General features: G+C 37.5%; 2 protein-coding genes across 6 annotated transcripts in view; both read right to left on the bottom strand.

The window, feature by feature from the left end:
• Nucleotides 1-20,130, bottom strand: part of LOC147840416 (uncharacterized) — a 976,031-nt gene that overhangs the window by 783,395 nt on the left and 172,506 nt on the right. The window lies entirely within an intron of this gene.
• Nucleotides 1-20,130, bottom strand: part of mtmr11 (myotubularin related protein 11) — a 94,082-nt gene that overhangs the window by 10,699 nt on the left and 63,253 nt on the right. For all 5 annotated transcript variants that reach the window (XR_015510179.1, XR_015510180.1, XR_015510181.1 and 2 more), the window contains 5 exon segments: nucleotides 12,317-12,395; nucleotides 12,119-12,189; nucleotides 8,272-8,444; nucleotides 6,369-6,539; nucleotides 2,743-2,958 (listed from right to left, as the gene is read on the bottom strand). Coding sequence is in view for 2 of the 5 variants with exons in the window: in XM_087284993.1 (XP_087141119.1) it covers nucleotides 2,743-2,958; nucleotides 6,369-6,539; nucleotides 8,272-8,444; nucleotides 12,119-12,189; nucleotides 12,317-12,395 (710 nt within the window). In the remaining 3 variants the exon portion in view is untranslated.

The raw sequence follows: 20,130 nt of genomic DNA, 5'->3' as shown, positions 1-20,130 counted from the left end.
TTTTTGGCACAGGTTTGTTAGTCGGCCTCATTTTTTAAAGAGCCTCCCTTTTGATTTCCAGCCATCTAGGGCAGCGCAGCAATATAAATCCATGATCATTAACTTGACACAAGCAATGTCTATTAGATGATAATTCATTCCTCTGCTGTATAGTGGAGTCCCAACTCAATATAGTTCCTGCTTACAATGTGAGCATGTATGAGTCTATCCGAGTACTGGGTTGTGAATGGAAGGGCATCTGCTGCGTAAAACATATGCAGGAATAGTTGGCGGTTCATTCCGCTGTGGCGACCTCTGAAATAGAGACTAAGGCGAAGGAAAATGAATGATAAATTACATCAAAAATTCATCAATATTTTAAAAAATGTGGCCAAGAATAAATAAAAAATAAATTTGGCCACCCATCACTGGGAAACATACATATACTTTCATTCACACACATACACTACAGACAATTTAGCTTAGCCAACTCAACTATAGTGCATGAGTCTTTGGACTGTGGGGGAAAACGGAGCACCTGAAGGAAAACCAACCCACACCAACACAGGGAGAACATGCAAACTCCACACAGAAATGCCAACTGACCCAGCCAGGACTCCAACCAGCAACCTTCTTGCTGGGAGGCGACAGTGCTAACCGCTGCTGATGCCCTGCTCGATTTATTTGTTTGATAAAAATTTAGAATCTAATCTGAAAGTGTTTGACAAAGATGTGATTTTCCTTGAAGATCTCAATGAAACTTGCATTCAAATGATAATAAAAATGTAATGCCTGAAGCGAACATAAAACAGCATTTTTGATTAAAATCAGAGAGTTGATTCTTTAGATTTTTTGTGTTCAGATAATCATACAAACTTACAGAAAAAGCACATGAGCTTTGCATGTTTAATTGCGTGTTAAAATCACACATGAGACACTTGAAACGAGGAACAACTGGTCTTGGAACATTTGAAACTTGATCTTAAAAGAATCTTTCCATGTATGTATGCAAACCACAAGAGCTTTGCATGTGAAATCACATGTTAAAATCACATGTGAAACAACTGCTAAACACATGAAACATGTTGGGCTCTATCATACACGCTTTGTGGACTCATGGGTGTGCTGGTCTAGAATTGAGGTGTGTTAAGGAGCGTTGTTTGCGCATTGCTATTTTGAGCAACTGAAATAGACTGTGCAATTGACCAACTTAAAAAAGGTCTAAAGTCCAGCGCAGAGTGCATCAGCTGTGCGCCTTATAAAAACCACTGCCCCCATACCTCATCTCTGTTTTTTTTCCTCAGTTTATTCATGACAACTTGCTTTTGTAAAAATGTTATTATTATTAGCAGCATTATTTATTATATGCTGATTTATATTTGTTTTAATAAAAACTAGTTTAGATTTGTCCACCTGTCGGGTTTTGGAGACGTATGCATCACTATTTAGGACATAAGAATAGGACGTTTGTTTGGTTTTTTTGACCGTTTCCTTTATCCATGAAAGTAAAGGAGTAAAGAGTAAAAGTAAAGTAAAGAGAAAGTAAAGAGGCCGAATGGAGGAGGCTCATTCTTTATCCTCGCACTGCAGATGCTCTGTTTAACTGTTTTCTCGCAAGTGAAGCGTTCAGTTTTTTCACTTACAAAGTCTGCAATGTAAATACCAAATGCGCTATTTTGGGACACAACTGCCTTAAAAATGGAATGGGAGATGAGACTCTGATTGGTTTAATGCACGATATGCTCAAAACACACCCAGAAATCATTAAGAGAATAAGCACAACCATGTTAGACCATGTGCCAGGGCGCAAAGCAAATTAATTCCATCCTTAAAATAACAAAAGTGAATGCAGACACGGCCTTAATACTTTTTGTACCATGCACTTTAGACTTTGCGCCTAGATTGTTAAAAAAGAGCCTGTTGTTTTGGACTTTTTGGAGCATAACAAGATCATTATTTTTTGGAAATATGTTTAAATAATCATACATCAAACTTTAGTTTTTCAATACGGTAGTATTGTTTACTTGAATATATGTGCAAAAAATATGATCATGTTATGTTAAAGTACACAAAATCAAAACTACCATATTTATTGTTAGCTCACATTGCTAGTTTGCGCACATTGCATGTCATTAAGAAAAACAAAACGTTTTCCCTTGTAATCTTTAATTTAAATCTGAAAATGCACTTCCTGTTTGTTTTTAGTTAAATTCATTAGATTATATCTGTCTGAGGTACTGGGCGTGGCCATACTTAATTATGCCCCCCTCCCCCCCAACTGTCAGTTTTGACAACAAACAGAAATGGTGAGGAGGAGGAGTCTGTTCGTCTGTAATAACTCTCCCCAAACCCCTTTTTCTCAATCTTTCTGAATTAAATGGCAACTTTCCAACATCCAATCAGCTTGCAGTAGAAAAAAAGCCACGCCCACTGTTGTTTCATTTAATACTCCATTTCTTTAAAAACTGTGCCACAAAACGAAACAAAAAACACTCGCAGCTTCCGGTTCATGCATAGTTTAAATGTACAGAACAAAACAACTTTGCAGCCGTTATCACATGAAACACACGTAATCATTTTGTTTTGGAACATTTGAAACTTTTTTAAGCATGAAAATGTTCCAAAACCATGCATGTTGCCTGCACATTTCTCTTTATGGAAGTAAAATACTCTGAAAGCTATGAAAAGTTGTATAAAAATGTTTTATAATGAATTTCCGTTTTCAATTATTTAAACATCAGTATCATAGCAGATATATGTTACCCAGCTGCGCTCCAGGTTGGTGTTGAGGTTGCCGTTGAGGACGGGTGGAGGGCAGGTGGGCTGTGATATGGGCTGTGTGAAGCGGGCTCGTCTCTGACTGCTGTACTGCAGAGCCCAGTCCCACACCGGGGGGAACGGAGGATCCACGGGCTCTTCTGGGACGCTCATGGGCACATCTCTCAGGCCGTTCACTGGGGTGTAGCTCTGCGGAAGATGCTGCAGGAAATAACCAAAAACAGCTTAGACTTCATGTGTGTTTTGGCTGCTAAAAGACGCCACTAATCTAAAAAACGTTTGGGTGAAAAAAAAAATATATAAATTATTAAACATTTCTCTTGACCAGGCTTGGATTAAACTAATTCAAAAGGAGTTGTGTTATGATTCTTTTATAGTGTTTTTTTATTTAGATGCATGCTGTTATGCAAAAGTCACTTTTATAAGGAGTTTAAACACAGTTGTGTGGCAACAGTGTGTGAATATAACCAGCTTATACTAGTAAAAATGTATTAATTCTATATTTTATAATCACACTTCAGAAAAACAGTCTGCAGAAACATTTTGATTGACATTCTCCCTTTGTATGTGTCATCAGTGGGGGAAAGCCCCGCCCACTAGTGATGATCTCTCCTTCATTAGCATAGACAGCTCTGAGTGAGAAGCAGTCATCCGCCATTAGAGTTTTCACACTGTACATGCTGAAGATCATGTCTGCAACAAAGATCCATGAGAAATGTGGAGTTTTAGGGTGCATAAATGAACACTAGTCTCCATTGACTGCCTCCTTCTGAGACACTTCTATTGACATTTCCACACAGGTTAGTCCCGCTTTTGAATCTGCCACTTTGGTGATGCACAGGCATTTGTAGCTCCGCCCTTTCCCTTGAAAAGAGCACAATCTTATTTGAATTTAAAGCGACAGTCACTAAACAGACACCATTGGAAATGCTGGAGTAAAATAAATGTTCGAAATGTAATTTAATGCAGTGCTTCTTGAGACCCACTTTCTATTGTATATCAATCAGGCAGTGAAGATTGTTGATTTTTAAAGAAAACAGACATTAAACGCGCCGGTTTTGCAATGGCATGCAGTTGACTAAAAGTGCTTAACCCGGGTTACTGACAAATTAAAAGTCCTTCCGCATGCTTCTGCATTTACCCTATTTGGATCAAAGCTTAAAAGGGGCAGTTTTCTCAAGGAGTTATACAAAATTACTTGTGTGGTATTTTGAGCTGACACTACACACATGCACTCTAGGGACATCAGAGACTTATTGTACATCTTGTAAAAAATAAAAAAAATAGGTGCCCTTTAAATGGATATTATTCTACGCAACAGACAGATATCATTCATTCATTTATTCTCCTTTGGCTTAGTCCCTTATTTATCAGGGGTTGCCACAGCAGAATGAACCACCAACCATTCCGTTATATGTTGTACACAGCGGATGCCCTTCCAGCAGCAACCCAGTACTGGGAAACACCCATACACTCTCACAGTCATACACAGACACACACACACACACACACACACACACACACACACACAATTTAGCTCATCCAATTCACCTATAGTGCATGTCTTTGAACTGTGAAGGAAACCAGAGCACCCAGAGGAAACCCATGCCAACACAGAAAAACATGCAAACTCCACACAAAAAATGCCAACTGGTCCAGCTGGGATTTGAACCAGCAACCATCTTGCTGTGAGGTGATAGTGCTAACCACTGAGCTACCGTGACGCCCAGTTATCATTCAGATTTCATAAAAAAATATTTCAAACAACAACCAAAGTTTTAAGGATGTGCAAAATAATTACAGTAATTAAATAACGACTTTAAGTAAGAAAGATAATCAAATGTTTATTTTTAATGAATTAAATACAGATTTCATGATACAATAATTAAATCATATTTATAAATAGTATTTTACTGTCACATCTGCTTAAAAACTGATGTTGTCTCATAGCTAATTTCACATCACTCCATGAATTGTTCCTAAAACAATAATTCAGTATAAATACTTTTTGATCCTTTATTTAACTTGCATTCAAATATTTGAGGTCACGAAGATTTAAAACATTTTTTACACTCCTATGCTCAACAAATCTGCATTTATAAAACAGTAATTTTGTGGATTTAGAAAAAAGGTCTATGGTTCCAGTCCTGGCTGGTGTGGGTTTCCTCCAGGTGCTTCAGTTTCCCCTAAAGTCCAATGACCTGCGCTATAGGTGAATTGGATGAACTAAATTGGCCGTAGTGTACGAGTGCGTGTGTTTCTTAGTACTGGGTTGCAGCTGAAAGGGCATTCGCTGCGTAAAACATTTGCTTGATAAGTTGGTGGTTCATTCTGCTGTGGTGACCCCTGATAATAGCCTGGAATAGCCTTCCTGATAATGTCTCTCAGTTCAAAACTAGATTAAAGACCTATCTGTTTAGTAAAGCATACACTCAATGCATCACTTAGCGGGTTTCCACACAAGTTTCTACATCTTGTTTAGATACACTATGAACAGCAGCAACGCTAATTATTCTCTTTATTCTCCATTTCCACCTGGGGATACTCATCCCGAGGTCCTCAGATTATGCGGAGACACTGATTGGACCCAAGACCAGCGACGAGATGATCCCAAGGTGTCTATATCCGGGACCAGGCCGTATCCTGAGCTGCTGCTGCGCTGTTGGTCAGGGGGGAGTGGAGAGCATGAGACTGATTCCAGTGATGCTCCAGGGACAGACGAGTTTTCGCTGAGGCCAGCTTCCAGCCTCCACTGCTGAGACTGCAGCTCTGCACAAGACTTTTGGCCAGCGGAGAAATTAAAATGGTCGTGCCGAACTGAATCTGGTTCTCTCAAGGTTTTTTTTCTTCCCTCTCCTATTGGTGAAGTTTTTTTTTCCCTCTCTGCTGTCGCCACTGGCTTGCATGGTTCAGGATCTGAAAAGCTACTCATCGATGAATTTGCTCTTCAGTGTTGGAACTCTCAGTAATGACTTCAAACCACACTGAACTGAACTAAACTGAACTGAACTTAAACACTAAAAACTGAACTACCCTGATCTAGTTACTATGACCATTTATGTGAAGCTGCTTTGACATAATCTACATTGTAAAAGCGCTATACAAATAAAGCTGAACTGAATTGAATTGAATTGATAAATAAGAGACTAAGCCGAAGGAAAATGAATGAATAGGATATTGCAAAATGTTCATGCCTGCTTTGCAAAGCTGAATTTTCAGGATAATTAAACCCATCATGCTCTTTGTAATATGCTAATGTTATGTCTAAGAAACATATGTTATTATCAACAATGCTGAAAAAAAGGTTATGGTATTTTGCAGAAACCATGATTTCTAAATTTCGGATTATTTGATGGAGAGCCTTTATTTGAAATGAAAATCTTTTGTAATAAAATAAATTCAATGCTTTCAGTTTCAAACAAAAAATATCCCTATTTCTTTACTGCTTTCAATATTTGGAATGGTCTGTTGAGCATAAAGAATATATACAATCCAAACTTATGATGCTTTATTTTAAGACGACCCCCTTAAAACAAGCCACACCAGTCAAAACACAAGCCACAGTAAACAGCCGCATCCTCTTTGTGCTTATCCGTGTGTGATGTGCATACCTGAGAACGCCGACATCTCTCTCTCTGACTGTTGGCCAGGAAGCTGCTGAAGAGCGGAAGATGGACGCTGTCATGCAGAGCCAGCAGATAGTCCTCAGTGAGCTGGAATCGAGCGGGATACTGAGCCCACAGCTGCCACACGCAGTCCAGGAACAGCAGGAACACAGGGGCCTGCCGGAGAGCAAGGTGCATCACACTATACACTCAAACAAGACTCTTACTGTGAATGCAAACCAAAAGTGAAGTATCAACAAGCAACTGTTCCAGAAATGTTGATATAGGCAAATGAAACAGCTCATTTAGAAAACACTTTTAGGCATCAGGTGTCATTTTTGGCTAAATTCACTAATGTTCCTTATTTATTAAAGGGCCATGAAACCCCCTTGTTTCAGCAGGGTGTTTTCACACCTCTACTTTGGATAAAGTCCAAAAAGTGGGCGCGTCCAGCTCTGTTTAGGGGGGAGTGTCGGAGGAAGAAAAGAGACTTGGTGTGGGAGTGTCTATTTGGGCGCGTTAATTTTCAGACTCAGAGTCAAAACACACACACACAAGGGACAAAGTGACTGTGTTTACATGGACATCTGTAGTCGAATTATTTGCCAAATTATTAAACGGTGGACTTTAACTGCAGTTTGGCTCTTTGATTCAGGAAATTCATTCATGCCCCTCGCGACAAACTAGATATTTGATTCGAGGAACTGCTTTAAGCGTGTATTTTTCATGCAATGTTTGATACCGCATGGCGAATGAGAGAAAAAAAAACTCAGCATTTCCCGGAAACTTAGATGCACATGGCAAGTAGTGTCAGAAAGCCGTGTGTGTTATTCCGGTCACAAAATGCGGTAAAAATCCTACACGAGGTTAAAGTTTGGTTGTAGTGCTAACATGTTTACACTCGATACGAACAAACTGAATAAACAAAGAGCACTGGTCGCTCACTTACCAAATCTGTAGAGACAGGACAATCACCAGCAACTAGAGCCGCGTCTTTATTAAGAGGACACTACAAGCGAATCCGGATCTCAGTATTTGCAGATGAGAACAGCTCTCAGGTAAACAATAATCCTCCTTAGACACGTAAGTTATTGTTGTCGAGCGTCGCGCTCATTGTATTCCACGCGTTACTCCAGCTGAGCTCTCACAGAGAGAAAATGAAAACAAAACTTAACTGCAGCAAACTATAAAAGCAACACTTCACGCTTGTTTTGCCAACACAACGTTGCGTCTCTGTCGTCTAAACATTGTGACAGTAATGAATATTAATGAAGTTGCACAATAGAGCGCGCTGATTGGTTTGAACCAAGCCTTACTCATGCATAAATGCATCACACTGTAAGACGTAATAAGACACACTCTGGCACAGACTCCCAGTCTGCATGCTGGAATACAACACTATTATCTCATAGTCGTGACGCAGCTTCAAAAATTTGTTTCAAACCGGAAGTACGAATTTGCTTGAAATAACGCAAAAACAACCAATTTACACTTTTTAGTGAAATATAAGTGTCCTAAAAGTGTTTTTAGCAGTGTGGGACACATATACGACTGTCAACAGCTCAAAAAATGTGTTTTAATGTTTCATCACCCTTTACTGCCCTATTCCAGCATGTGTTTTACACAGCGAATGCACTTCCTGCTGCAACCCAGTACTGGGAAACACCCATACACACTTACATTCTCACACAATCATACACTATAGCTAATTTAGTTCACCCAGTTCATTTATAACGCATGTCTTTGGACTGCGGGGGAAACCGGAGCACCCGAACCATTGATCTTCTTACAGTGAGGCATCAGTGCTAACCATTGAGCAATCCGTTTCTATATATTAATGCAAATAGGCTTGTTAATGTAACGTGATGAAAATAACCAGAAAGTGTGCAAGCGAATCTTTCTCTTTTACCTCCTCTTTATCACTCTCGCGGTGGTAGTTGATCCGGCTGAGGAACTTGTGTCCGGCAGTGATCCACTCTTTCTGAACCAGGCCCTGAAATCCAGCCACGGTCCGGCAGTGAGGATCACACATCACCTGAACCAAACTGCAGACCACACAGTTCATGTCCCGGTCCTCCGGCTCTGAGGAAACACAGAGGAAAAAACAATACATCATCTGAAAACAAGGCTGCAGATGAGCTTGAGTTTCTAGCGCAGACGAATCCTTCACTTCACAAGACCTCATCAATGTATTGCCAGGAGCCATGGGTAATCCTTTTATTTTCCTTCTATATATATTTTTTTTACTCGCAAAGTGTTAGCATTTACTATATAATATATAGTGCTGAGCAAAAATTAATTGTGACTAATCATGTACAAAATAAAAGTTTGTTTTGACATAATATAAGCGTGTACTATATATTCATTCATTCATTCTCTTAGGCTTAGTCCCTTTATTCATCAGAGGTCACTACAGCGGAATAAACCGCCAACTTCTCCAGCATATGCTTTACATAGCGAATGCCCTTTCGGCTGCAATCCAGTACTGGGAAACACCCATACACACTCATTCACACACAATTATTCATTCATTAATTTTCCTTCGGCTCAGTCCCTTTGTTAATCAGAGGTCGCCACAGTGGAATGAACCACCAATTTATCCAGCATATGTTTTACGTAGCAGATGACCTTCCAGCAGCAACCCAACACTGTGAAACACCCATACACTCTTGCAACCACACACATACACCATGGCCAATTTTGTTTATTCAATCCACCTATAGTGCATGCCTTTTGACCTTTCCCTATCCCACCCCCCCCTCCCCTTTCACGAACTGTGATGTCAAAACTAGCATTTGAAAAAAAAAATACATATATACAAATATTTTGACATCACAGTCAGTGAAGTGGGAGAGAGAGAGGGGGTGTGGGATCGGGAAAGGTCCACAAGCTGGTATTTCGGAGTACTCGGTAAGTCTTCTGGTACTAAGGAAGTCCTAACCACTGGGTTATCGTGCCGACATAGTATGTATATATTTTTTTTGTATGTATAAATACACACATGTATGCATAAATTATATATACACTGAAATATCTACGTAACAAAATTGTTTTGTATAGATTTGTTTGTACATCTATTATGTCAAAACTAACTTTTATTTTGAATGCAATTAATCGTGATTAATCTTTGCCCAACACTAATAATATAAATACAATTTTTATATATACAGTTGAAGTCAGAATTATTAGTCCCCCTGAATTATTTATTTATTTATTTATTTTTAGTGTGGTTATAGAGATAAATTTGGTAAATCCTTTGAGCTCCTAAAAGTGATGTTAAATAAAAATTAATTGTAATACAACACTATGAAACCATGACACGTGCTCATGCTCACTGAGCAAGCTCATACACAACATACACAAAAAGTCAACTGAATAAGGAGCCATGTGGACATCCCACAAAATCTAAATCGAGTAATTTTAGCATGTCAAAGTCATATTTATGCATATAAAATATATTTTCCCAACAACAAAATTGTGGCTAGTGTAAATGGCGAGTGGCTGTTGTAATGTTGGAAAACTACTAGCCACAATTTTAAGAATGTACTAATGTGCATACATTTCTCAAAATAACATCTGATAAAAGTCAGGTTTAATTTTTTTTTATTTATTTTGGATAAAGGGGATTTTGGAAATGCTTTTTTTATTATAATTACTCCCGAATTTATTTATTTATTTATGTAGAATAAAGTGTTGTATATAATCAGAAAAATTATGCTTGATCAATTCACTCGGTAAAAAGAATACAGACGTGAATAAAAGTGTGAAGTTTATTGTAAGAGCTGATTTATGATTCAGTGCAGGAGAAAAACACTTACTATGAGAATAACTTAAAATATGTATCGTAATTGTATAATAAGGAAACAAATTCATGAAGTCTGCCAAAAGAAAGAAAATTCAAATGTCTATTTAAGATATTTTCTTTACATTAAAAAGATTACAATGAAAATAAACTAAATAAATAAAAGTTTTTTGCCATGTACATTAACAGATTTAGCCTGCAGCATCTGGTTTTAAAGAGTGTGTGGGGTTTTGATGGCCCTCTCGTGGAGGAGTCTGCAGCTCTGCTCAGTTCACATGTGGTGAACAGGTTCGGCAGTGATAGATGTGGGCTTCAGGCTCTTCGGAGAAACTCATTCCTCAACTTACTCACTGCTTGTCAAGACACACTGAATATTGATGTTCATTGGAGGGCAGATACGGGTCACGTGGGGAGAAACAAACGTTTTAGAGGACTGTAAAACCAAATGAGAATTTAAAGAATTGCAGGGCACTGCCAGATGTCGCTATTTGTTGCTTTATGGGTTGGAAAAAAATAAATCAAAACTGTGGTGTGTTTTAAATTCTGCTCAGAGAGTGTCATTAAAATGAGATGGAATCCTATTGTTTCAAACCACAGCCTTATTTAGGTTAAACTATGTTTTCTAAAGATTCTTGGTCAAAATTTGCACAGGATTCAGATCCATTTCAATGGTATTTAGATCTATTTTAAAAAACAAAACTGTAAATAAGTCCATAGCAAACATAATACAGAACATAAGACTTAATAGCAAATAAAAATGCAGTAATATATACATATATATATATATATATATATATATATATATATATATATATATATATATATATATATATATATATATATATATATATATATATATATCAATTAGTGACAGAATAAATTTTTTCTGTTTTTGCTCAATATTTGACAGCTGATTGGGGGATTATTTTATGAGGCCAAACTCTTTCTACTTTGCTGTATGCCTATACTGAAAGGCTGAATACGTTAAAGCCTACCTAATCAGTAGACTGACGGATGAACAATTAAATTTAAAACCTTATGAATAAACAGGATATCTTGTAAGATACTGCATGATCCAAATAGTATTACTTGATACATTTTTTTAAGTTTTCATTACATTTTGAGCATGAAATCCACGCTGAATCCACCCGTCTGATGGGATCAGTTTAATCCAGGTTTTTTGGATCAAAGTGATCCAAATCCTACAAAAAAGGTCTGAAAAACCCAAACTAAAGGTTTGAACCGGATCAAAACCAAGATTGGATTACGTGATCTAATCCAATTATGTAATCCGTTTTTTCTTTTAAAAAACATTTTCAAGATTTGATCCAATCCCTCATCCAAAATCCTAGTGGATTACTTTTGAAAAACCGGGCCCAGGTCATTAATGCACAGTAAAGTAAAGACATCAGAATACAACTATTCATAATTCTGATGCTGTATTATTGTCTTTGAGATATACAGTATGCTTGTTTTTTATGCTTTATTTTTATGCAGCAGATGACCTTCCAGCTGCAACCCAGAACTGGTAAACACCTATACACACACTCTTTCACACGCATACACTACGGCTAATTCAGTTTATTTAATTCAGCAATAGCGCAAGTCTTTGGACTCTGGGGGAAATTGGAGCACCCGGAGAAAACATGGGGAGAACATGCAAAGTGCACACAGATATGCCAACTGACCCAGCCAGAGCTCAAACCAGCGACCTGCTTGCTGTGAGGCGATCGTGACACCCATCTAAACAATCCCTTTTAAACATTTGAATGTACTCCTGCATAATAAAAGTATTAATTTCAGTCAAAAACGGTTCTAATCATGTGATTGGTTGTGCAAACCGAAAGGCCAAAGGTTATATTAATCGGTGAAGTTCTCACAGTGTGTGTGTAAACAGTAAAGACTGAAGGGTGTGAAGTTCAGAGCTGCTGTTAATGATCAGTGCGACACTAACCTTGTAGAACAACAGTCATGTGTCCTGCTCGCAGCAAACAACACACCTCTGCCGCTTTCCTTAGACAGCACCTGTGGATACACCAGCACATCAAACACGTTATCATGAACAGACGATAGAAAGTTTGATTTATTCTGACTCCAAATAGTGTGATCTTTGATTTAACTGGTCAGGATTTATGCTCATGAATGTTTATACCTGGTATAGTCCAGCCAGCGAGTGCTTTCAAGTGTGGACAGCCATTTATCATCAGGTACTGACACAGATGATGAAATATCTGTAGGGAAAAGAGGGAAAACTGAATGAGAAACTGCAACTTAATAACAAAAACTGGTCAAAAGCTGACATATAATATAATAAAATACTGTGGTTCTCAAACTGTGGTACGTGGAGGAATCGCTGAATAATTAAAATAAAAAAATGAACACTTAAAGCATACGATAACACAGATGTGATCAGTAAATGGATTTTAGTAGGCTTAACCTTTTATTTTTTTCAGTTTGTTAATGTTTGTTATGTATTCTATCATTTGAAGCTAATTTCTTTCCTATATTTGTAATGGTTGTTGGGGGCGTATGCCGTATCTTTATATCCCAATGTTGACAGTTATAGTTTAATCACTTTTCTGACACACAAAGCCTACTCTAACAAGCAGATCTGATTTCTAATTTAAATAAGTAAAAATAAATCATATATTTAAAATACAAGTTAATGTTTAGATTTCAAAGATATACAAATAAGTCATATATAACATACCATATATTTCAAAATGTATCAAAATGAGTTTATAAATGAATATGATGACATTTATGAGGTTCAAAGAACATTTACAGGTTTTGATGAATAGGCTACTATATGTTAAAGGTGCAGTAGGTGATTGTCTTCAGAAGCATTTTTGTTGTGCTGGTTGAAAGTGTCTTCACAGTCCAATAGTAATGATTAAAGCAAATGATCTAAATGTGTTTATATGTATTTTTATATTTTAGGTAGGGCATAAAACAAAAAAATGTCTCGACATCTCTCATAATTCCGATAAGTAGCCCAATCTGTCTGTCAGCCAATGCAGATTTGAACAACTGCGCAGCCGTTTGTACGCACCTCCGCTGACCGCCACACGTTCATGAGAGAGAGCACCCGAGTGCACTTTTTAAAACTTTTTAAAAACCTGAATCAATATTGGAGTTACCTTTGCACGCCGGAGAAAGGATGACACCATGTCTGAAGGATTTCTCTTAGACAGGTAATGTTCTGTTTTAAAACTGTTTTAGCTTCACGCAAAGCTGATGTAACGTTAAATGTTGTTGTTACAAAGGGGTTATCTGCACAGAAGTGTTGTTCAGCTACTAAAATCTTTCGATGAAAGATTGATAAGACTATTTACAGTTTCATAAGGTCCTTTTACAGCATTGATGATGTAGATTTGTATTAGTTTAACAACAAAACACAAGTAAATACCGCTGTTCTGCTTAGTCTCTCCCTATATTGTTTGCCATGCAACTCTAAATATTTGCTCTAAAATAGCATGTCAGTTTGGCTTGCACGCCGCCGGATAAGCACTAGTCGCTTTTAACACATGAGAGAGGGTTCTTGGCTCTAGACAGCAGGGGAGGGACTGTGATTCAGAGATTTATGCTAAGCTGTTAGCATTGTGGAAGATCACCTACAGCACCTTTAATACTTTACATTTAAGCAAAGCAGTTTTCTGTTTACTTTTAGAACAGTGCTATTTTTAATTAATTTTCAAAAGCACACGTTGATGTTTTGTTTATTTTTAATGTTTTAGTTAATGTTTAAGCTATTATTAATGTTAAAAGTGGCTGACAATAATAAATATTCATAACAATAGGAATTAATCTGTCACATTTTTTAACTGTGCAGAGCTGTAGCTGCTTAATTTAGCCTAATACGCTACTCTGTATTTCAATACTGGTCATTATGGTGGTACTTGGAGAGACTTTTTCTGAGGAGGTAGTTGGTGAAATAAGTTTGAGAACCACTGATATAATACTTGTAATAGCACACAAACACACACACATACACATACAAAATAAAAAACATGTAACATAAGTTCTTTTTCCTTCGGCTTAGTCTCTATTTTAGACGTCACCACAGCGAAATGAACTGACAACTATTAAAGAATATGTTTTACACACCGGATGCCCTTCCAGCTGCAACCCAGTACTAGGAAACACCCGTACTTTCTCATTCACACAGATACTCATACACTACAGCTAATTTAGCTTATTCAATTCACCTATAGCGCATGTGTTTGGACTGTGAGGGAAACCGGAGCACCTGGAGGAAACCCACGCCAACATGGGGAGAACATGCAAACTCCACACGGAAATGCCAACTGACCCAGCCGGGACTCAAACCAGCAAGCTTCTGGGTGTGAGGCGACAGTGCTAACCACTCCACGTCCATCATAATATTACTACTATAAAAAAGGCAATTCATAAAAATATAGGAATATCAGACGTCACATCTCTTGTTTTTTCTCTGATTGGTGTATACTGGGGTGAGGGCGGGGTCACCTCATGCCTCATAGATTTCATCCAATCAGTTCTCCATGGACAAAATTAAGTCCCGCCCCAGACTTTCCCCATCCTGGGGTCCGTTCTTAGTACCTCGCTTAAATGATCTAAGATGATTTGGCAGATCCTGGATCTTTTCATCTCGATAACTGATCTCTCGCTAATTTGGTTCTTCAAACAAGTTCGCGAATCAGATTAGAATGTCTGAATAAACTGATCTGAGATCGCTGCGTGTGTTGTGAAGGACAGATCTATCGATCCTCGAAATCATGATTAGCTATGCAGCGATTGGCTGACGGCACAGCAGCGTAATGACATCATCTGATTAATATTCAATTATCCATGTGAGCAAAATTACATCAGATTAGCAGTAAACCGTTTGTTAAATATGACACGCAATAACCTTCCACATTTGTTGTGAGCTGCAGGCTTTACACTTTCATGTGTCAAGAGTATTCATCATGTATTTAAATGCAAATCAGTGTATTTAGTTCTACATTTAGAAAATATTGTCTATATTATAGTAGCCGTTTTTTAATCGGTGTAAAGAATAACTGGTTGTTTACAAAAGCATTTTGATATTGGTAAAGGCGTCTGCAACTATTGTGAAGCATCAAATCACTATTAACTGTCAAAACATGTTTATGACTGCATAAATGTATTATTGCTTTTAAAAAAAATCCCATATTCTGCATTTCTATCTTACAAAATTTGTATTAAAGCGATCTAAAGCGTTCAATTCAATAAGTTTTCTCTTTGCACCACCAGGTGGCAGTCTTTGTACTTTCATTTCGAGGGTGCAGATTGCATAAGTTTTATTAATATGTATGTAAGCTGAGAAAATATTATATATATTTTCCTTCTATGCTAATGAAGGACTACTGAGACATTCCAAGCATGGGATGGGTCCTCCTGGTGAGGCAGAGTTCCTCACAGCTCCGATACACATCTCTGCCATTTGCTTACAGCAACCATGTGCTCTTCACCATACACAATTCATCTGCTTGTGTTCTTCTTTCAGATAACTTTGTCATGTTTGGTGTCATTTGACAGTTTATGACTTCAGTGTTGTAGTGATGAAATCAACAGAGACATTGATTAATTGTGTTTCAATCTACAATATATTTACTATTGTTGGGTCATGGCCTGAGGAGAGTATGTTAATGTACTTCTCCCCCACTTCATCTCTTCAACTTTGTTCTCATGTTCAGCTGGTTTTGGGGGTTGGTTTTCACTCATGTTTGACAATGCTTTGCTCAGGGTATAATAGGGAAAGGTAACTGTTGATCTGGGAGAATGGCTTTTACTCTGCATCTCCCGCACACCAGTGCGTAGCCTCATATGCTAACAAAGGCAGTTTCACTGTCTTTGTTGCTCAGCAGTGCATATGTTACAGCTAATTTCTTTATACAGTATGTTAGTTTGTTTCATTCTACTGTCTGTATATTTGATCATGTAACTTAATAAACAACTTTGCCTGCTTTAAGACGTAGAGATTCTTTCTCTTTATCAATGATGATAACAACTTTAATGGAGTGAGATTAATTACAATGGAGTCAGATAAATAATGGATTTAAACACGCCATCCTTCAACTGCTTCCTGTTTCCGATTATTGGTTCAGAATAGCAGCGTAAGCTTCAAGCCTTACAATTTGGTGACCCCGACGCGATATAATTTTGGCGAGTTTTAATCGCAAGATACTTTTTGTATCAACATCTTCTTTGCTTATCCTGGTAATGGATTATTTTACTCTTGGACACACGATGGTCTTCAGAATGAGAACTCTTCTGAGTGGATTAAAGCTGAACTTCTAACCACAGAGTGGGTAAGTCTGTTTTCATTGCTTCATGGCATGGTAGGGAAAGTCTCCATTTGCATGAATTGTATGAAACAGGAATTAGAAGTAACAAAATAATCCAAGTACTCTCACTGTGAAATCCAAGTAAATGTCCTCCAATATGGAGTGGAATACTTATAACGAATATGATCTGTTTACATTATGGACTGAAAATGTTGAGCCTGTACTGTACAAACTCACTAGAAAAGGCCTCGATTTGGACGCTACTAGTGAGGACATTTCCATATGGTGGAAAACAGTGGGCATCAAACAAAAGAAATGTAAACACAAAGAAATCATTGAGGCTTTAAATTACCTGAATGCCTCGAGCATACGCAATAACCTAAAAAAGGTATTTGCAAATTTAAAGGATAAAACTGAACAACTGGTCACAGCAGATTCTGAAGCACAAAAGTCGCAGGAAAAAATTGAACATCTCCAATCACAGCTAGACAAACTACTAGAAGACCAAGTAGCCTTGGCTAAAAGATGTGAGAAATACATGGACATAATTGAAGATTTGAAAAACAAATTGATTGTGCAAAAACTAATGCCTGTCAGAAACACAAAAGCTACCAAGCTTATGACTTCAGAATCGGAGAAAGCTGATGATATATCTCTGCAAAAGGTGCCTGTTTCAGCTTTAAAGGTTATGAAACACCCAAACGGCACAGAGACAAACATTCAACGTGCTTTAACAGTTCATGAATGTAACTCATTTAAAGCAGAGATTGGACCATTCCCTCTTAAAGGGCCCTTCCAACCATGGTGGAGGCGAGTTGTTAGGCACAAATATGCATTTTAACTCGAACCAAAAGACATTTGGCAAATTGTTTTCACCTCAATTCCAAATGTTCTGATCTATAAGGCCCCACAAGTCTTAATTGAAGGCACAATTATACAGCCAATACACCCCAATGAGTCTGAGAGTGAGATCTTGAACAGACTAAAACTCTGCCTTTGTGACCTGCGTGGTAAAAGCCCTGCTGAATGGGAGTTGATTTACAACCGGAAACAGAATATTGCAGAATCGTTTGAGACATATGCCGAAGATTTGTTTGAACTTTTTGAAGAATATTCTGGCATAGATGATGTTACACGCAACAATCCAATTCTTTTGGGATTACTGGTTGAACATGCAGGGCCCCACATTCAGAAAGCGCTCATGGCTGGTGCTAGTCCTCCAAAAAACACATTTGAAGACATTGTGAACTGGGGAACAAAGGTCGAGTCACGCAGACAAATGCATAGTGAATTAGCAGCATCAGGGTGTCATGAAGATGTTAAAGCTATTAGACAATCTAGCAAAATACCTTGCAAGAAACAAGATCGATTCTGTTGTTCCTGTTTAAAAATGGGCCACACTGAACAAAAGTGTTGGTCTCTGAACAGAGGCAGACCTCCGCCCTATTTCCTGAGACGTAGACAGTCTCAATCTAAGGACACAGAACAACACTCTAGAAGCAGCCAAAATTCAACTTCAAGTAAAACTATTACTGAGTTGACAAATATGGCTATGCAAGGTCTCCAGCTATTAGCATCATTTGCTAGTGGGCTAACAGCTCAATAAAAATAACCTAATATTATTACACCCTGACTGCACTGATCCTTTTTGCATTTTTAAACCTGTGATTGTGTTAAACATGCAGCCTTCCTCATAAACACACAATAGTTGTTTGTACTACTACATGTATACATAGACTACTAGAATTGTTAAACAATATCTAGTGAACTGTGTTAATGTTGGATTTGATTGTCTCCTATAAGTGGACCGCTCTGCTATTTTCCATATAGCTATAGCTGAACCATAAAACAGGAGCACAAAACTTGCCACCTGGCTACAGTGTTATTCACAATTGCATTAAAATGAAAATGCTTTCCTTCCAGCAGGATTCAGCATCAATGCACTTGTCCTTTTTACCATGCTCTAATAACAAACCAAGGTGTGGATCTTTAAGCCCGATCACAACCCCATCTTACATTTCAAGGGCTTCCTGTTAAAACAACAGGACCAAATTTGCATCACAATTGTAAATAGTAACTTTTGTTACCTTTGGTTGGAGCATGGTCACACCAACACATTAACACAGTTAAATACAGTCACATAAACAATACCATTTGTCTCCCTACACATAGTCAAATTAAACTCTCCTTTTTAACTGAAATATTTTCATATTGGAAAGCCCTACATCAACTGTGTGCTTTCCAATACAGAAAAGTTCCATTCATTTTTTGTTCATCTAGACCATTTTGCTTTTTACCTTTTTGAATCTTTTTTATGCGCTCACAGCAATTTTTGTTTTCAATAACTGAATTGACTTTCATGATATTTCCATTTGAGACATTTTAACCTTTTTAGATCAATTTTATTTTTACAGTTAAGTCATCACCAAGGCAATTTTTTTAAATTTCTGAATTTGATCACATTAATTATATTATACTCTTACTATAAAAGCAAGTCCTGAAATCATCCAAACTTTTGATAAAGACAAATATTTTCAGAAACATTAACGGTGTCTTTTATGTTTTTTTAAATGATGCTCCTACTATCAGAGAGGGGTTTGAATTCATTACTGGTGGACTTTTTCAAAGACACGTAAATTTTTCCAGAAACATTAAAAGTCCCATTTTTGTTTTTACACCATATTCATTTATATTGTTGGTGCTCCTGCTATCAGAGAGGGGTTTGGAATCAACATTTATTACAATATTTAAATCTTTCCAGAAGTCTCATTTATTTGTCTTGTTTTTCACAACTTTTTCATCTACTCTTGAATCAGATATATCAACTCATATGGTTAATTTGGACACTTTATAATCAACCAAATTGTTTTTATTTTATTTTTATTTGCTTTCTTTCTAAACATCAGAAAGATTATAATCCCTATCATGTTGTTACTTTCCCTTCATTATATTCTGAGCAAACATTCAATTGTGTCATTTATTTTGTCTTCGGACATTGAGTTTTAATTTGAAATGCCATTATATTGATATTTGAACTACTACATGCTTATATTGCCATATAACCTCATATGCCAGTTTTGCAGATATGTTTTTCTTCTCATTGCCATGGTTATTCTTTTGCTGTTCTGTCACCAGTTATACATCGTCAATGAATGCCTCTTTCAGTTTTCATGGGTTGCTCTCCTTTGCAAATCATTTTCTGTGCATGAAGGTAAAGGCAGCTTCAGTGTGGAACACAAACACTGGAGAATTGAAGACGCCCTCCACAAGATATACTAAATCCCACAGATATCAGAGTTTACTTGGCTTCCTAAGCCAGAGACGGACATACATCTTGTGAAATGGACATTAGGATCCAGACAAGACATCCTGACAAGTGTCCCCATGTGATTATCTGACTATGCCTACACCTGACAGGAAAAGGTGTTCTGTGTGCATATCTTCTGAGCGTCATTGACAATGATCATCATCAGTCTGCACTGCTCTGCCAAAGGAGACACTGGATTACTCTTCTCAGCTTTTATTTGAGGTCACATGTGGACCTTTTATAATTTCTGAGGTCCAATGAACCTGAGAGGGGACTGTAAGCTGAGAAAATATTATATATATTTTCCTTCTATGCTAATGAAGGACTACTGAGACATTCCAAGCATGGGATGGGTCCTCCTGGTGAGGC

The sequence above is a fragment of the Danio rerio genome, chromosome 16 (genome assembly GCF_052040795.2).
Source record: "Danio rerio strain M-AB ecotype USA chromosome 16, GRCz13ab, whole genome shotgun sequence".
Classification (NCBI taxonomy): Eukaryota; Metazoa; Chordata; class Actinopteri; order Cypriniformes; family Danionidae; genus Danio; species Danio rerio.
Note: the sequence above shows the minus strand (reverse complement) of the source record. Positions and strands in the feature narration are given on the sequence as shown.